Source organism: Acyrthosiphon pisum, chromosome X (assembly GCF_005508785.2).
Source record: "Acyrthosiphon pisum isolate AL4f chromosome X, pea_aphid_22Mar2018_4r6ur, whole genome shotgun sequence".
NCBI lineage: Eukaryota > Metazoa > Arthropoda > Insecta > Hemiptera > Aphididae > Acyrthosiphon > Acyrthosiphon pisum.
Genome location: NC_042493.1, coordinates 10,041,718 through 10,058,148, shown reverse-complemented (window position 1 = coordinate 10,058,148; position 16,431 = coordinate 10,041,718). Strand labels below are relative to the sequence as shown.

At 30.3% G+C, this 16,431-nt stretch overlaps 1 protein-coding gene across 2 annotated transcripts in view; it reads right to left on the bottom strand.

Annotated features, from left to right (window-relative positions):
- LOC100166784 (calpain-A) overlaps positions 1–16,431 on the bottom strand; it is a 67,099-nt gene that overhangs the window by 37,950 nt on the left and 12,718 nt on the right. Inside the window, exon 1 of one of the 2 annotated variants that reach the window (XM_001947067.5) lies at positions 2,536–2,916. The exons of the other annotated variant lie outside the window; for it this stretch is intronic. Coding sequence (XP_001947102.1) covers positions 2,536–2,661 — 126 coding nt within the window. The 5' untranslated portion in view covers positions 2,662–2,916. Of the gene's footprint in view, positions 1–2,535; positions 2,917–16,431 lie in introns of those variants that run through there. 2 annotated transcript variants of the gene reach the window in all.

Here is a 16,431-nt window from a genome sequence, read left to right as displayed (position 1 = left end):
AACGAATAGTGCGTTGACATCCTCTTAAACATTTTTTTAGGTGTTAATTACTTGCATAAATGATTCTCATTCAGTAGTTAGGGCTTCAGCCTCCCCCCACCCCAAAAAAAAATCTCAAACACTATTTGTGCTTATGTGGTTAAGTGTCGGTTAACTTTAACCGGACATTGTAAGAGCGGCCCTTAGATTGTTTCGTTTATGATTTATTAATTTTTTTTGTTTTAAGTATTTAATAATTACTCACCAAAGTTAATTTATGAGTAATCATTGATATTATTATTTTAATGTAGTTAATAATGTCCATTATTTAAAAATAGGTGTACTTGCCTCAGAAAATTCTTTAGTTCGCCACGCCACTGTTAATACCTATTCTGCTGTTCTACACATTGGCATATCTGCGTTCACGTGTGCCGAAACGATGGTATAAATTTATAAAAATGTGTACCTTAAACCGATAACGATTAAAACATAATCCGGATTCCAGACAGGGCTGGTCGGGATGGAAGAAAACGACGTTTTATAAAAAGACGTGCATATTTATTACAGATTGATCTTATTTTTGTTTGTATACCCAAATCGGATTTAACTCGGCCGAATAAAAATCAATAAGGTCGGTGGCACAACTGAAGGCGACATCTTTCTAAGAATACATTTTTTTGTCGATAATGTTTATAATGTTATAAAAAAAAATAGAAATAGGTTTTAATTCACGCCGTCTGCACGTCTACCAGTTTCACAGACCGTTGTTATATCGATGTACCGTTATCGGCCGCGCCGGCCGGGCAAACGTCATTCCTTATAATCATTAGAGCCACCGCCGCCACTTAAAACATTATAAAATAATCTCGATACTCAACTACTGTATTATAATTATAACAGTAAATATTAGAGACGAATGTAAAGGCCAGCAGATATTAGTCGTTTTAGTATTTTACGATAATCTGTGACGCTTTTCGAGTGTTGGAATTGAAAAATTTAGGTACGTAAACTTCTGCTCTTGACGCGTTTCCCGTTGGAATTGGGCCTGGGAGATCCTTCCGCCGAGATATTATAGAAAACAATACACCCCCCCCCCCCCCGCCCTCATATAATAACTCGATGGGAATAAAACCTAGCAAATTCCGTTATCTCTGTTCCCCACCACCACAGGACAGGATACGTGCAGGGTGTAGGCCGAGTGCCGAACCCGACGAAATGGGCCCCCAAAAACAAATAATAAATTGTTCGTTTCGTTACGATTTTAGAAATACGCCGTGAATGCCGAATAGCCACGGGAATAATAGACATGTATTTATATATAATTAGGTAAGTCGTCGTAGTAGCGCAGCGCTGTAAAAACACGTTTTATCGTTATCGTGACTGGCCATGGTTATTGCCGCGAACGCATGAAAACACGACACACATTTTAGATACCTACGCCCGTTATAGAACTATACGTACTTGGAGTATTTATACTTTTAATTTTATTGGAATCCGAAAAGTAACAAGTAGATACAGTTATTTCGTTTATTACGATCGAACACGATACAATACAGATAGGTCTATCTATTACATAAGGTAGACATAAAAATAAATTTGAAACGAGTTATTTATGGACATTTGCATTCATTTCAGAATAAACATACTAATTATAATGCTTTACTATTAGTGTGCTTACTATAAGTGTCTCTAACCATGGATACCTAACTTACTAAAACGAATTGCACTATTTAAAAAATATAAAACGCAATCATGTAGTCAAACACAATACTCTTTATCCATATGATTATTATGGCACGATACACTAAGCTTTTGAGTTATGAGGTAGTTACAAGCCAGTAAGGTACCCACAATTTTAATTAAAAAACAACGGTGCAAATAGCCATAATCTTTCAATATTTCATTTTCGTAGCCCTTTTTATATTCGAGGTCCCCAAATTAACGTTATTGCTATGACCAGTGACCACCGTCGTCATTGCTTACTGAATACTGAGTATTGAGTACCTACTGTATAACTAATCAATCAATGTTTACTGGGAAAATGTATATATTATTATAGTATTTTTGTCACCTGTCACTAAAGGTATTTTAGTCATTGGTCGTGCCAATTGAATAAGTCGTAAGTACGACGAAATCACGTGGCAACAGGTATTTATTTGGTCGGGACCATACAGGCCCTGAAATAAAAGTCTTCCGGTAAGTCTTTCTATAAATAAATGTACTTAAAGTAGGGTGAAAGAGGTCAGGGGGAGGGCAAAGATAGCACATGACTTGGTATATGGCACATGAGACATGAGTACATGACTATATAACTATTAATATCGAGAGAGAGAAAATCAACAATATTTGAAAAATATAGCATACCACCATTAGGTCTAATCATAATATTATATTATGAACATATTATTATGTATCAACTATCTCTTTCCAACAACAATATTGAGTGTTAACGTCTGTCAAAAGACAACATTTGACCACGATAGCTGCTATAGTCATGGGGTACGTACTGTAATATTAATAAATAATCAACTCATGACGTCTACGGCCGGCACTCACCACTTTCAGATGTTTGAGCGACGGCAGGACGGGCTGCAGTTCGCTGATGACGGACATTATCTTGTCGCCGGACAGCGCCTCGCTGCCATTTAACAGGTTCATCACTTGGTCCTTGAAACCCTCCATCGGGCCGGAATCGATCACGGCCAGAGAGCCCCGATGCGCCCGCGGTGTTTATGCGAGATTGACTTGGGAAATCGGAGGCCCTATCAACAACGATGCTATTACGCCGACGAAGCCGTAGATGATGCGAGGGCGACCTTGTCTATACACGGAGCGGACTGCCGTAGTGCCGTGCAACCGGTGGCGAGACTGGTGAAGTGGCGAACGTGTTTCGGTGTAGGCACTACTCTATGCGTGCAGTGTTGTTGTTCGTACCGAATGCGCGCGCGGCGCACCGGGTCGACGGCCGCGTCCGCCGTTTCCCCCTCCCACCACCGCGTGCCGTCCACAACACCCGAATCGGTGGGGACCCGGCAATACCGATACGTTTCTGATCGTGTTCGGCGGTTCCGAACCGGTCGGGATTTCGTACTGTCGAGCGCCGTCGTCGTCGTCGAGCCTGGCTGGCGGCTACGGGCGGCGCGGCGTCGGCGGTCACAAAATTTTTTTGCACGAGTAATGTGTGTCGTCCTCCCGCGCGTGTGCGTGCGCGAGTCGACGGCCGTTGTTATTATTGTTATTATTGTCGTATGCGGCGACTGACCACTTGACTGCCCCCGTGCAATTTATTAATGTGCAATGTTACGTTATTTTCATGGCTGTGAATTAAATGCACACCAACAACTATGACATTTGCATGCACTTAGATGTACTGACAAATATGAAAACATGCAACAAGTATTTTTCTAAAATGCGAAATTTTGCAAAATTAGGTATTGCAATTAAATCACAGTCATGTCTAAGGCTTGAAATAAGTACCTTGTCGAGAAGATTATGCGTACAATATTAAAAATGCATTTAATCAAACGTATATTATTAAGAAAAAAATAGATAAGGTTCATAAAAAAAACGGATAAGTGGATGTCGCATTGTCGCTGTACAGTAAGTAAGATACAAATAGGTCACTTTTTAATTGATGGTATTAAATTTTAATTCAATGATATAATATTATAATATCATTGTATACGAAAAACGATTTTGAGCGGAGACGGTTTGTCAGTGTGGACATTTTATATCATATTTATATTGTTAATTGTTATTACTTATTATTAAGACGGCAGGCGGCGCTGGTAAGTTGAATTAATATTATAAAATTACAACAAAATAACCAAATTCGTTACTCTCGGTTATTTAATATGTATTTTCGTCCAAATTTAAACACAAAATAACTATAAAAAAACTGTGTTTTACATTTTTGAGATTTTTTGGTTAAAGAATAACCTACTTACGTGAAACCTTGTTTTAAATTTTCAATCCTTAGCTACCTATAAAGTTGAACATTTTATAAATTTTTAGATATAAAAAATCGTTTTTTAACTATAAATTTGATAAGTTTTGTCAAAATTGGAACTTAAAATGCTTATAAAAAAAATTGTACGTATGTATTTTTAATATTTTTCCACATCTATATTGTAACAAAATACCAGGAGCCTTGTTTTAATTTTTCATGATTTTTGACCCAACAAATAAAATTTTATTAACATTTATAGAAAAAAAAACTAAAAAAATTGAAAATTGAAAATGTCCGTTAACTCCTCGAAAATAAATATTTTAAAAATTGTATTAAGTAGTAATTTATTGTATTAGGAAATGATAAAATAAGCATATGAGATAAATTTTAAGTGTCTACAGTTAAAATTTTGCGTAAAAATTACCGTTTTTCCTTAATTTTTGTTTTGTTTTTCCCTGCACTCCTGAAGAACCAACTAAATTCGCTTTCCTATCGGCTATCAAGATACTGTTGAAGAAAATCGGAGCAGTATTACTGAACCAAAACGGTGATAACAGACACAAAAATTTAAAAAATTTAAAAAAACACACATCATTGTAAAATCAATACATTCATCGCTCCGCTCAGAATCTAAAATATTGTTAGAAATAATTTATGAAAGATTAATCTTAAATAATATTTATAATTGATAAACTTTTTATATTTAAATAATTAGTACTGCGTATTGCCATAAAACGGCGAAAATGTTCTCCACCCAAATATGCAATAAAAACATTTAAAAAATAGTTATTATATTATAAAATTGGTATATGGACTACATTATTACTAATGTCTAAAATAGACAAACATATTTTGTAAAATTTAATTTAAGTAAATTCAGTTTTGTGGAATAACTTAACTCAAATTGCAAATTACTGTAACGAAATTACTTTTTAAGTAAACCCATTTTATTGCAAGTAATGTAGGTATATATATATTTAAGGTTACTTTTTTGTATTCAATGTTACTAAATTACTCGTTATTTTTTTTTGGTTTAATATATTTTTAGAACATACTGATAATATTGTGTGTAAATATTAAAATATATCATAAAATAACTTTAAGTTATACCTAAGTATTATAATTTATAGGTAAAATTATCTGAACTGTAATATTTTTGTTATAGCTATTGACTATATTTGATGATAAAGTGTTACTTTTAGAATGGAATTCTATCTTTAATCTGTGTTGTATCATCGTGGACAGCTCACGGTGTCGGCGTTTGCGCGTACAGCAGCGTTCGTTGTTCGAACCATCAATAATAATAATAATAATAATAATAATAATAATAGTGTGGCTTGTCGCGTCGCGTTGGCTGCTATACAAGTCCCGCCATGCGACTGAGAGTAAGTAACGCCCGCCGCTACTAGTTCACGGATGGGTGACCAGTCCACTGACCACCCGGGTTCGTAGTAGTAAAAACCTTGCCACACATACACGGGCTTAAGTTCAATAAAAATAATAATAATATTTAATACCTAATATTAATAATAATAGTGTACCTACCAAAATTAGTATCTGTTAATAATTTCATATTGTTGATTGTCATTATTTAGATTATATACTGTCGTATTGACAACATGATTATTAAGCTCCAGTGATATTTCTGAAAAAAAGTAACTTCTAATGTCATTGTCAATTGAGTTACTTTTTAAACTCAAAAGTAATTTAACTTGACCAAATACAAAAAAGTAACTTAAAACATACAACGTATATAATAGTCTTAAACAAGTAAATATATTACAACTTCATATAAATATAAGACTACCTAAGGATCTAAGCATTTTAAGATCCTGAAAAATATATATAGAACACTAAACATGCAGTGTCGGACAGGGCCACGGATTAAATTATTAATTCATGATGGACAGAGTCGAAAAGGCCACCCCTAAACTGATTTGGTATGGGTAACAACAAATGTTTTGATAAGCCCAGAAACGTACATGTACACACCACACGACTTTTCCATTTTCACCGTGACATCAAACATGGTAAAAATAACAACAAATACAATTTTATCATTGGTTTCATATTTATTTAAATTACAATACAATATTTTCATAATTTACATATTTTTATTTATTATTAATAATAAAAATATATAAGATATAATAAAAACTTTAACAAACTAAATATGAATAATATCTCAAATCAATAACCATTTATCATTGATATAACAGAGCTTCCTTAATAACTTGAGAAATATTAACAATCTTAATGAATTAAAAATTTTTTAACTTTTGAAAAATATACGTTCGCATATTAAATAATAATAATACAAGTAATCAGTCATTGCGCAATCGACTAGATAGGTATGAGTTTATTTGTACATAAAGGTACATAACTATCTACAATTCGTACGATGGTAAATGGTAATGTCATTATTTTAATAATAGTTGAGAACTTCACAAGATTGTGAATTTGTAAACATAATATGTTATTATTACCTACATATTATATTTTGTGTTTTTAGATTTGACAAAGTGTTCATTTTCTATTTCTATTTAATCTTCTGAACAAATAATAATAATTCATAGGTATTAGGAGCCCTAAATGACCATAATTAGATCTGTGGCCCATCCACAATATTGCGGACTAGCGGTCAGGAGCAGTCTGACTCTGAACAAGTATATATTATAATATATTTAGGTATATATACCGACTTACCGAGTTCTCGGAAGAAATAAATAATACGTTTTCACTAATAATATGGCGGACGATATGCAATTCGTTCCAGCGACATCAGTTGATGTAAAATGTCATTAAACATAATAATATAATACACAAAGACATATAAACATCTGTTAAAAAACCAGCGCACAAATATGACTCCAATCCATATGGTACAAAACGGCTATGTTACTTATTACTATTATCAGTACAATTTTCAACAAAAAAAATATAGATTTTGAAAATGTTATAAATATTTTTCTATTTCATGCTATACCTTGTAGCTAAATATTTAATGATTTTTATTATTATACTTACCAACCTAATGAAAAAAAGTTAACAAATGTTAGCAATAAAATAATAAAATATACCTAACTTATTACTATTATTTTGTTATATCCTATATCCTATGGTTTTTAGAGAATATAAAGAATGTTTAATGACGTTATAATAGTATCATAAAATAAATTGGAATTCGTAGAGAAAATAATTCTAGAGAAATTCTTATATAAAATAAACTAAATTATGAGCAGTCACCGCACGAAGCCGACGTAAAACAATATTTCTATCAGTTTATTTTTATCATATACCTACTACACCTATCATAACCTACACGGCTACAATGAACACTTATCTTTTTGCACTGATTACTATTATCCTTATACGTGGGCTAACGCGTACCTATAGGTTTTTTCTCGTTTTTACAACTCAAGTACCTACCTAATAATAATTGGTACAGTAATCGGTTTATCGTTTTAGAAAAATTGGGTTGAAAAATTGTAAATTTGTAATGTTGTTACACCAACGCTATTAAACTGCAACACTTAAGGTTTCAACATGTTTGTACAAAATTCCTTAAAAGATTTTGTAATATATAATGTATATTATTAAATATATTGTAATTATTACAATAATATACCAAATATAGTAATATAAGTATACAACTAGTTGTTATTAAAACTGATAAATAAATACCGACCACGAGGTACCGCCCTAGAATAGTGTATATACGATCGTAATATAAAATATAGCTTTTAATTTATATATTTAAAAAATGTCATTGTTTATAATAAACAATAATAGACGTATAGTAACGATAACTTTCAGAATCTTAAGAATCATTTTTTTAGACAAAATGACAAAGTAACCAAATAACAAAAATTGTTTAAAGAAAAATAAATCGTTATTTTAAGTTTAAATATCAGCTAATTATCAAAATATGAACTTCAATCATTCAAAACGTAAGGTTTAATACATTTATTAAACAATTTGAAGTTTAAATACTTAGGTATAAAAAAAACTGTCATTATGTATTTTTGATATTTTAGATTTTGAGTGGAGTGTATGGAATGTTATGCGTGTTTTTTTTTGTGTCTGTCATCACCTTTTAGTAAAAGTACTTAGATTTTCTTCAACAGTATCTTTTCTGATAGGAAAGTGATTTAATAAGTACTTTGGGTCAAAAGTAAAAATCCAGTAAAATCCTGGTAGTAATACATTCCCAGTAGTTTTCGAAAGAGCCGCGAAAAACAAAAAACAAATTAAGGAAAAACGGGAATTTTTAAGAAAAATCGATTTTGGATTTTGGTGTGACTCTAAAACAAATTACCGTAGATACATGGCATTTTGACTGAATGTTTATATTAGCATTTTCTATACACCATAACATTTTCAAAATATTTTGAATTATTTTGAGCTGTTTCGGACATTTTCAGTTTCCAATTTATTTAATTTTTTATTCTATAAATATCAATAAAATTTTATTTATTAGATTTTGTAATAATATGTTCCAATTTTTTTTTTTTTGTAAGCGAAAAATTATTTTAATCCACTGTTTTATACTATAAGATAAAAAATAACAATATAATTATACAATAAATTATCATTATAAAATAATAATACAGACCATCTCTGATAAGAATTATTTTTTGTATACAGTGATTTATCATTGAATACAAATCGAACGCATCTATTACCTACAATAACCTCAACTCAATAACGAGGTACCTACACATGCCAGATACTATACATCAGTTCTATTTCACGGGTTTTTCTTTTTTTTGCGGTTCCGTGTCTACTAATAACATAATTTCCAATCAAATAATAAATAGTTCATCAACTTATTAGAGCCATTTTATTTTACCCTAGTTCCAAGAAAGTATTACTATCAAATTTTTAATAGAAAATAATATATCGAACAATTCACAGTAGCTGTGAACAACTGTTGTTCTCGAAAAATATATTTAAATATATTTTCTCACCCTCTCATTTTAAATCTAACACTAAAATTCTATAAAATGCTATCGCCTGTCAATACTGAAATGGTTGTAATAGGTAATATTATTGATAGTACATAATATCATAACCATGATCTTTTAGCTTGATTTTAAATTATGTTTTAAATATGTTTAATACTACATATACATGATAATTTAAATAAAAAACTTGTTTACTTTACTACGGCATACATACAAAACAAATGGGATGGCACATAATATATACTTCTATTCATGGCTGTTTTGCGGTTTGGTGGCGCCCCTGGCGAATCACTGCATTTATGCCCCCCCCCCCCCACCAAATTAAAAATCTGCATTACTTTAAAAAAACCATTTGAAAAAAATAAAACATGTAAAAATACATAGTTCCTATATATCAAGTAATAACTAATAACCTTTAATCATTTTCCCACAATTCTATGAGGCTTGAGAGTAAATCCTGTGAAGTAATTTTTGTTTATATAATACATCGTACATTCGTAACACCCTTCCAAAAATAGGTATCTGGAAGTAGATTATAGAAAAAGTATTATAATTGAGGTATAGTAACTAATACGAGAAATTTTATTTTCAAGTTCGATAAAATTGTGGAAATTTTGAAAACCGGCACCGGGACCCTTAATTAATTTAGCTATTCTTCTTAAATATTATAGTTCGTATGAGTGCGAGTGCTTAAAAGTTAGAAAAATGAATTACCATAATGTTGTAGGTACTCATGTAAATTTTACGTCTACGAAACTACGTCGACACTCGGCAGCAATTCAACAGAAAAGAAAACCATTGTACTTCGAGTGTACTGTACTTTATATATCTTTGCTATAGTAGACAATAATAATTTGTTGACAGTTTTATTTGAAGAAAGATTATAATAATGTGATAGTCAATAGCGATTAGTCGATAATACGACTAGCCCGACGGCCGACATCACAAAACGATAATAAAGAAGTTTAAATAACATTTTGTTAATGCCTAATATCGGAATAACAGGAAACGTATATTTTGGAAACGAACTGTAGTTAATAGTTATGCTATAAATACATACCTAATCTATTTTATGAGAATATGATTCGCATATAAATATTAATCATACACACATAGAAATATGGTGTCAATACTTAACACATTTGAATGTAAATTTCCAGCTGGAGTAAACTTGGTGTTGAAATAATATTAGCTAAAAGTTAAACATAATTTAGTATACCCAACACTTATTTGATGTTGGCCAGGCACTAGTTGTTGTTTGTATCACATTTTAAATATTTCAAAAAATGCAAAATTTATTCCTGCGGGCTTCGGTTTTGATCTTCATACTGGTCATTACGTATAAATATAATATACTCTGTCCAGCCTAAGAGCTTACCGGGCGGCGGACGAAAAAGGTCGAAACCCGCGCATGCATTCACATCACAGGCATCAACATAAATAATTTTTATATAATAAAAATAGAGCGAGGCTCTTCTATAGTAAGTCATTAAAATAAATAAACATATTTCAAATATTACGTGAAAAATATTACATAAGTAGTACTGCAATTTGCGCCCCTCTTAGAACTCTTAGAATTGCGCCCACAGGTGCAAATTGGGGGGGGGGGCTTTAGGGGCTAAGCCCCCCAAAAATGTCCATAGCCCTCCCAAACATTTCCTACATTTTGTTTAAAGCTTATTCAATATTATCAAAGTAAGGCCCTATTAGCCCCCCAAATCTCAAACGCTATTTTCGCATGATATAGGTAGGTACTTGAAGGGTAATTTTCCAATTTAAAACGTGTATGATATTGCGTCATTGTATATTATTTATTAATCATAATATTATTATAATGTAGTAATGTGTAAATAGGATGTGCGTGAAATATATAAGTATTTTAACAGTGGTGTATTGGGGGGTATACGGGGGTATACGGCGTATACTCACTACTCTAGTTTTTTTTTTAGCGTATACTCTCTAAATAAACGACGATACGCGGGCATACGGCCGTATAGCCCCGTATACCTATTCGAATTTTCAGTGATAAAAACAAAACGTTCTGTAAATTTGTAATTTTAATTTCTCAGATAGAATATTACTTTACTATATTTTAGTTTAATATAATAATATTAGCTGATTATCAAAAAATATTTTGGGAACCAATTACCAGTATCAGATAGTAGATACCGATATAAATATATTATGTCTATTTTTAACTCGTTATGCTTGTTAGTTTATAATAATATTATTTATATTAGTATATATTCTCCGTACCTCAATATTCTGAATCGTTTATATTTATAACAATGTTTATTAAAATTGTTTAGAAAAACCATCGTCTTTAATCATTAATAAGCAATCACTAACCAGTAAGTTACTGGCAGTTAATAACCACTAACCATTGTCCATTCTAATTTCTTAGACTGTACTAATTGTTTTAAGTTCTTCATTTGTCAAAGTGATAAACCTGTGATAATGTATAATTAATAATTATTAATTAAAATTGTTTTTCATCATTATTTTATTTTATAAATAATATTTTATAAGCAAGTCGAGTTTATTACTAGCAGACAGCAGTCAGCAGAGCGCGAGAGCTACGGCTGAGTGTAAGCACTATTCACGAATCTTGTGCATTTTAGATTTTAAATCAAAATGGACAAATTTGTTATTATAAAATCAAACACAAAGGTAAGTCTTTTTAATTGCAATTGTAATACACTAGTCAGTACTCAGTAGCCAGTAATATAAAATATTATGATACCTATAGTTTTTTTATAGTTTTTTTTAAATTTTTTTTGCTACAAATGACATGACTTTACTCTTTGGTAAAGTGAATAATTTGTGTATGGTATTATTTTGTTAAAACCACAAGTCTGTCCAACCTAGAAACTGATTGCAACCCTAACAATTTAGCCCAATTTACGCCACTGCCTATAACTGTATATATTTGTATTTACATTTAGTTGAATATCTATTACCTGGATAATTATTAATATATCTGAAAAAAGGTAAAATACTTGTTTACTTTTATTAAATGAATAAAAAATTATTCCTACATAGTTGTTTATTTTTATTAAATTAATAAAAAATTGAAAATTTATTCCATTAGGTAGAAAAAAAGAACAACACATCTATTGATGTTGCATTACATTCTGATGTTCATACAGAAGTGTCTCAGGTAAAATAATATTTTAACTACTTAGCAATAGCTGTTAGGAACTTACGATAAATTTATACAGATCAGTTAGAACAATAAATTATGATGAATTTTAAGTTTTATCCATGATTTATTAAATTTAAAATTAAGATTCTATTATTATTTGTTTACTTTTGTAAAATAAAATAACCAATATTGTGAGAACTATATCAATATGTCAATAAATTTAAGTATAGGTAATCCAAACAGCAAAAAAAAACTGAACATTTCAAATATGTTACTTAATGATATGTTTTTTTTTTCTACAGACAAATGTAGAATCAATTATGACAGAGAATTCAGAAGTTGTTGGAGTGTTATGGCCATTAGATTGGTCTGCTGAACAATGGGCACAAAAAAAAGAAAAATATACATGGCTTTTTTGTCAAAATGGATTATTGGGATGTAAAACTTGCTTTGAAGTTAGTGGCTTAAAAACATTTAATAGTCGAGACTTTGAAATTCTAAAGAATGTCATCGGTCTAATTAGTGGAGGCACAAGTATGAATAAAGTAACTAGACTTGCTATACTTCGTAATAAAATAAAAAAACATAGTTCATCTAAAACGCACAAGACAGGTTTTTTGTTTATAACAAAGAAAAAAGAAAATGTTTTATCCAAACAACTTGAAAAATCTGCATTTATCAAAAATGAATCAACCACTTTAGTTTTTCGTACAGCATATTATATAGCAAAATGTAACCGTCCATTTAATGATCACTTTAATCTTTTAAAACTACAACAACTCAATGGTATAAAAATTGGCACAACTCTACATTCTAGATTTTCTTGTACTAATATTGTTGACCATATATCTTTAAAAATGAAACAAAAAATTGTTTCCAACATTGTGGAGACTGAAGCCAAGTTATCAGTTTTAATTGATGAATCTACTACCATCAGTGCAGTTTGTGGTATGGTTGTTTACATTAAAGCTTCCATATCTTACGACGATCCAGTTTTTATTTTTTTAGACCTTGTGGAGCTTGTTAGTCAAACAGCAGAAAATATTGTGAATCAACTTATTAACTGTTTAAAAGAGTCTGGTTTTAATGAGGATTATTTAATACATAACTGGATATCATTTGTAAGTGATGGGGCAAGTGTATTATTGGGAAAAAAGAATGGTGTAGCAAAGCGTTTAAAAGATAGATATCCATTAATATTCAGTTTACACTGTATGAATCATAGATTAGAGCTGGCAGTTGGTGATGCAGTTAAAGATGTTAATGCTACAAACCATTTCAAATCATTTATGGATTCATTATACGTTCTATATAATGCATCACCAAAAAATCAAACTGAACTAAAAAATATCTGTAATGATTTAGATACTATGTTTTTAAAAGTTGGACGTGTATTGGATGTCCGCTGGGTGGCAAGTAGTTCAAGGGCAGTTAAAGTGGTATGGAAAATGTATGAATGTTTATGCAACCATTTTTCAAGTGCATCATCAGATCCAAATAGAGATAGTAAAACAAGAGCCAAGTACAGTGGATTAAGAAAAAGGCTAGCTAGTCCTGAATTCCTATTAGATCTTGGTTTAATGTGTGATTGTCTTAATGAACTGTCGGTTTTGTCAAACATACTCCAGAAGCGTTCTTTATCTTTAATTCAAGCTCAGCAACATATAAATAGAAGTGTAAGAGTTTTGATTTCATTTAAAGACTTAAAAGGTGAATATTTAACTAAAGCGACAAATGCTACAAATGACATGACTTTTAAAAATATTAGATTAGAAAAAAACTCTAAACTAATAAACATCAATCATCATCAATTTTTAACCAGTCTTGTCGATAACTTAAAAGCTAGGCTCTTGGATAATGAACAAGATTTATCAATACTCCAAGATATGCAAATTATAGATGTAAGTGAGTGGCCAAAAGACATAAATTATAATAATATACGTTATGGTGAATATGAAATCAAACGATTATGTAAACGTTTTCAAGTCAATAAGAATGATGCTATCAATGGTTTCAGACAAATAATAGATGATCAAACAGTTTCATTTAAAAAGGTTATGCCTGAATTTTATAACTTGATACAAACTTTTCCTTGTTCAACAGCAGAGTGCGAACGGGGGTTCAGTCTAATGAACAATATATGCACTAAGTTACGTTCTACGTTAACTATTAAACATTTAGCCAGTCTTATGTTTTTAAATGTAAATGGTCCTCTACTAGATGAATGGGAACCAACAAATTATGTCAGTAGTTGGTTGGTAAATCATAAGACTGCAGAAGATACTAGAACAAAAAAAAACGTAAACAGGGAACCAGAAACAAGAGAGGAAAAAAAAAGTTTGTGGAAAATTCTTTAGATTATAATAAATAATAATAGTTATTAAAATTATTAAAATATGTATTATTATTAGGTTTATTTATTTGATTAATAACAAGAAAACTTTCTATAAATGTATAATTATTTATTAATTATACTAACGTGTAGTGCATATTTTGGCCATAATATATTTATATTTTAAGCGTATATTTAAAATAAAAAGTAATTTTGTGGTTTAATTTGTTTATGTTTTTCATTCAGTTGTTGAAAAATACTTGTATATTTGTAACCTGATAATTTGAATAAAAGTTGTTATCGTAATTGAGCGGAGCGAGAAAATTTTTTTTTGATTTAATGTTATAGTTATAATAGTTATATCATTGACACCTAAGCTCTAGAAAGCGTATACCCACGAATATTTTTAGCAATACACCACTGAGTATTTATCTCTTATACAACACATAATCGTATATTATTATAATACATCTCATCACGTATGAGTGTATGACTGCCACCATGGCGTATAGGGAGAATGCTGTTGTGTAGATCGGGCCGATGGTCAATGGGTGTCGTCCGAGCCGATGAAACAGTTAGTTTAGAAAAGGACATAACAATATATGACCACATATGTTTATATTACAATATAAACATCTTTGTGACTGTATATACAATTACAGTCAATATTGTAATATACATATATTAAGGGTCATGGTGATGACGCTCTTTTTAGTATTACCTAGTTATGAAGAGTGGCTATCGCCTATCATTACAATAATTTCATCTACTATTTAAGATACACATAAACATATTACTTGAATTTCAATAAATATATTGTAGCAATGCTTATAGCACATATTCAAAAACTATCTCTACTTTAAAATCACTAATATTACATACATTTGTATAGGGTCCATACAAGATTGAAGATAATAAATTCATTACCTACCCACAAACTTAGTAGTGACTGTGGTCCGTGGTCACTAGAGTAAGAACAATCTTTTGTCAATAATATACTGTCAACTGCTGATTAAATACTAAAAATATACAAATTGCAGAATACCTACACAAGATCCAGATGACAAAAATCAGTAGATACATACTTTGTAAGAATTATTATAATTTACCAAATATTGATTAATTTGAATATTAAAGATCTATCTGTAATTTATTTTCTTCAAACGCCCAACATTTAAAATAAAATCTAAAATAATTTATAACCATAATATTATTCAATGCACCTACGAAAAGTAAATTAAAATAATTGATAATAGTCTGCCACATTAATCACAAATCACATCTTATCATCACCTAAATATTATCGGATTTAAATAACATAAAAATAAATCCAAATGATTGACTTGATGAAATCTTCATAAGAATTATTAGGTACAATAAAATTAAAACAATTTCGTAGAAATTGGAAATTATTTATCTATATGCTATTTAAATGTAATTTTATGCCTAAATAATTATGCGATTATGGCATTATAATATTATATTCTTTATAATAATATGTATAACCTGTGGTACATTCAATAACTTTCATAATGGACAAAACTAAATATTTTAATTGGATTTACAACAAATATTGTCAAGGTGTAAGTTAAAATAAAAAATAAAAATTTACTTTTCAATTCGTTTTGACTTGACCTAACTTATAAGTTATAAATTATGTTTCCTTAGTTAAAGTTTTAACTGTATTGATGACAATTTTTATCGTAGCTCATCCCATTGGCTTTTCATTAAACTTACATTTTGACACTATTTTTTTTACCTTAAGGGGGCTGCAGCAGGTTTTGTCAAAAATCAAAACTACTGTAGATTTGACCAATCCAAATATTAATTTTGTTTGTGATAATGTATTTCAATATATTTAAATTCCGTATCATAAAATTAACCTTAAGGTGGCTGGAGAGGGCTCCAGTCGATGAAAAAAAAGTGACTTTTAGACCAATAAGCTAGACAAAACTGGAATAATTTGGTTTGACAGATTTTAATTTTGAAAACGGATTATGATTGATCAACAAGTTTACTAGGGAATGATCTAGGCGATTTTGAATATTCCAATTATTGT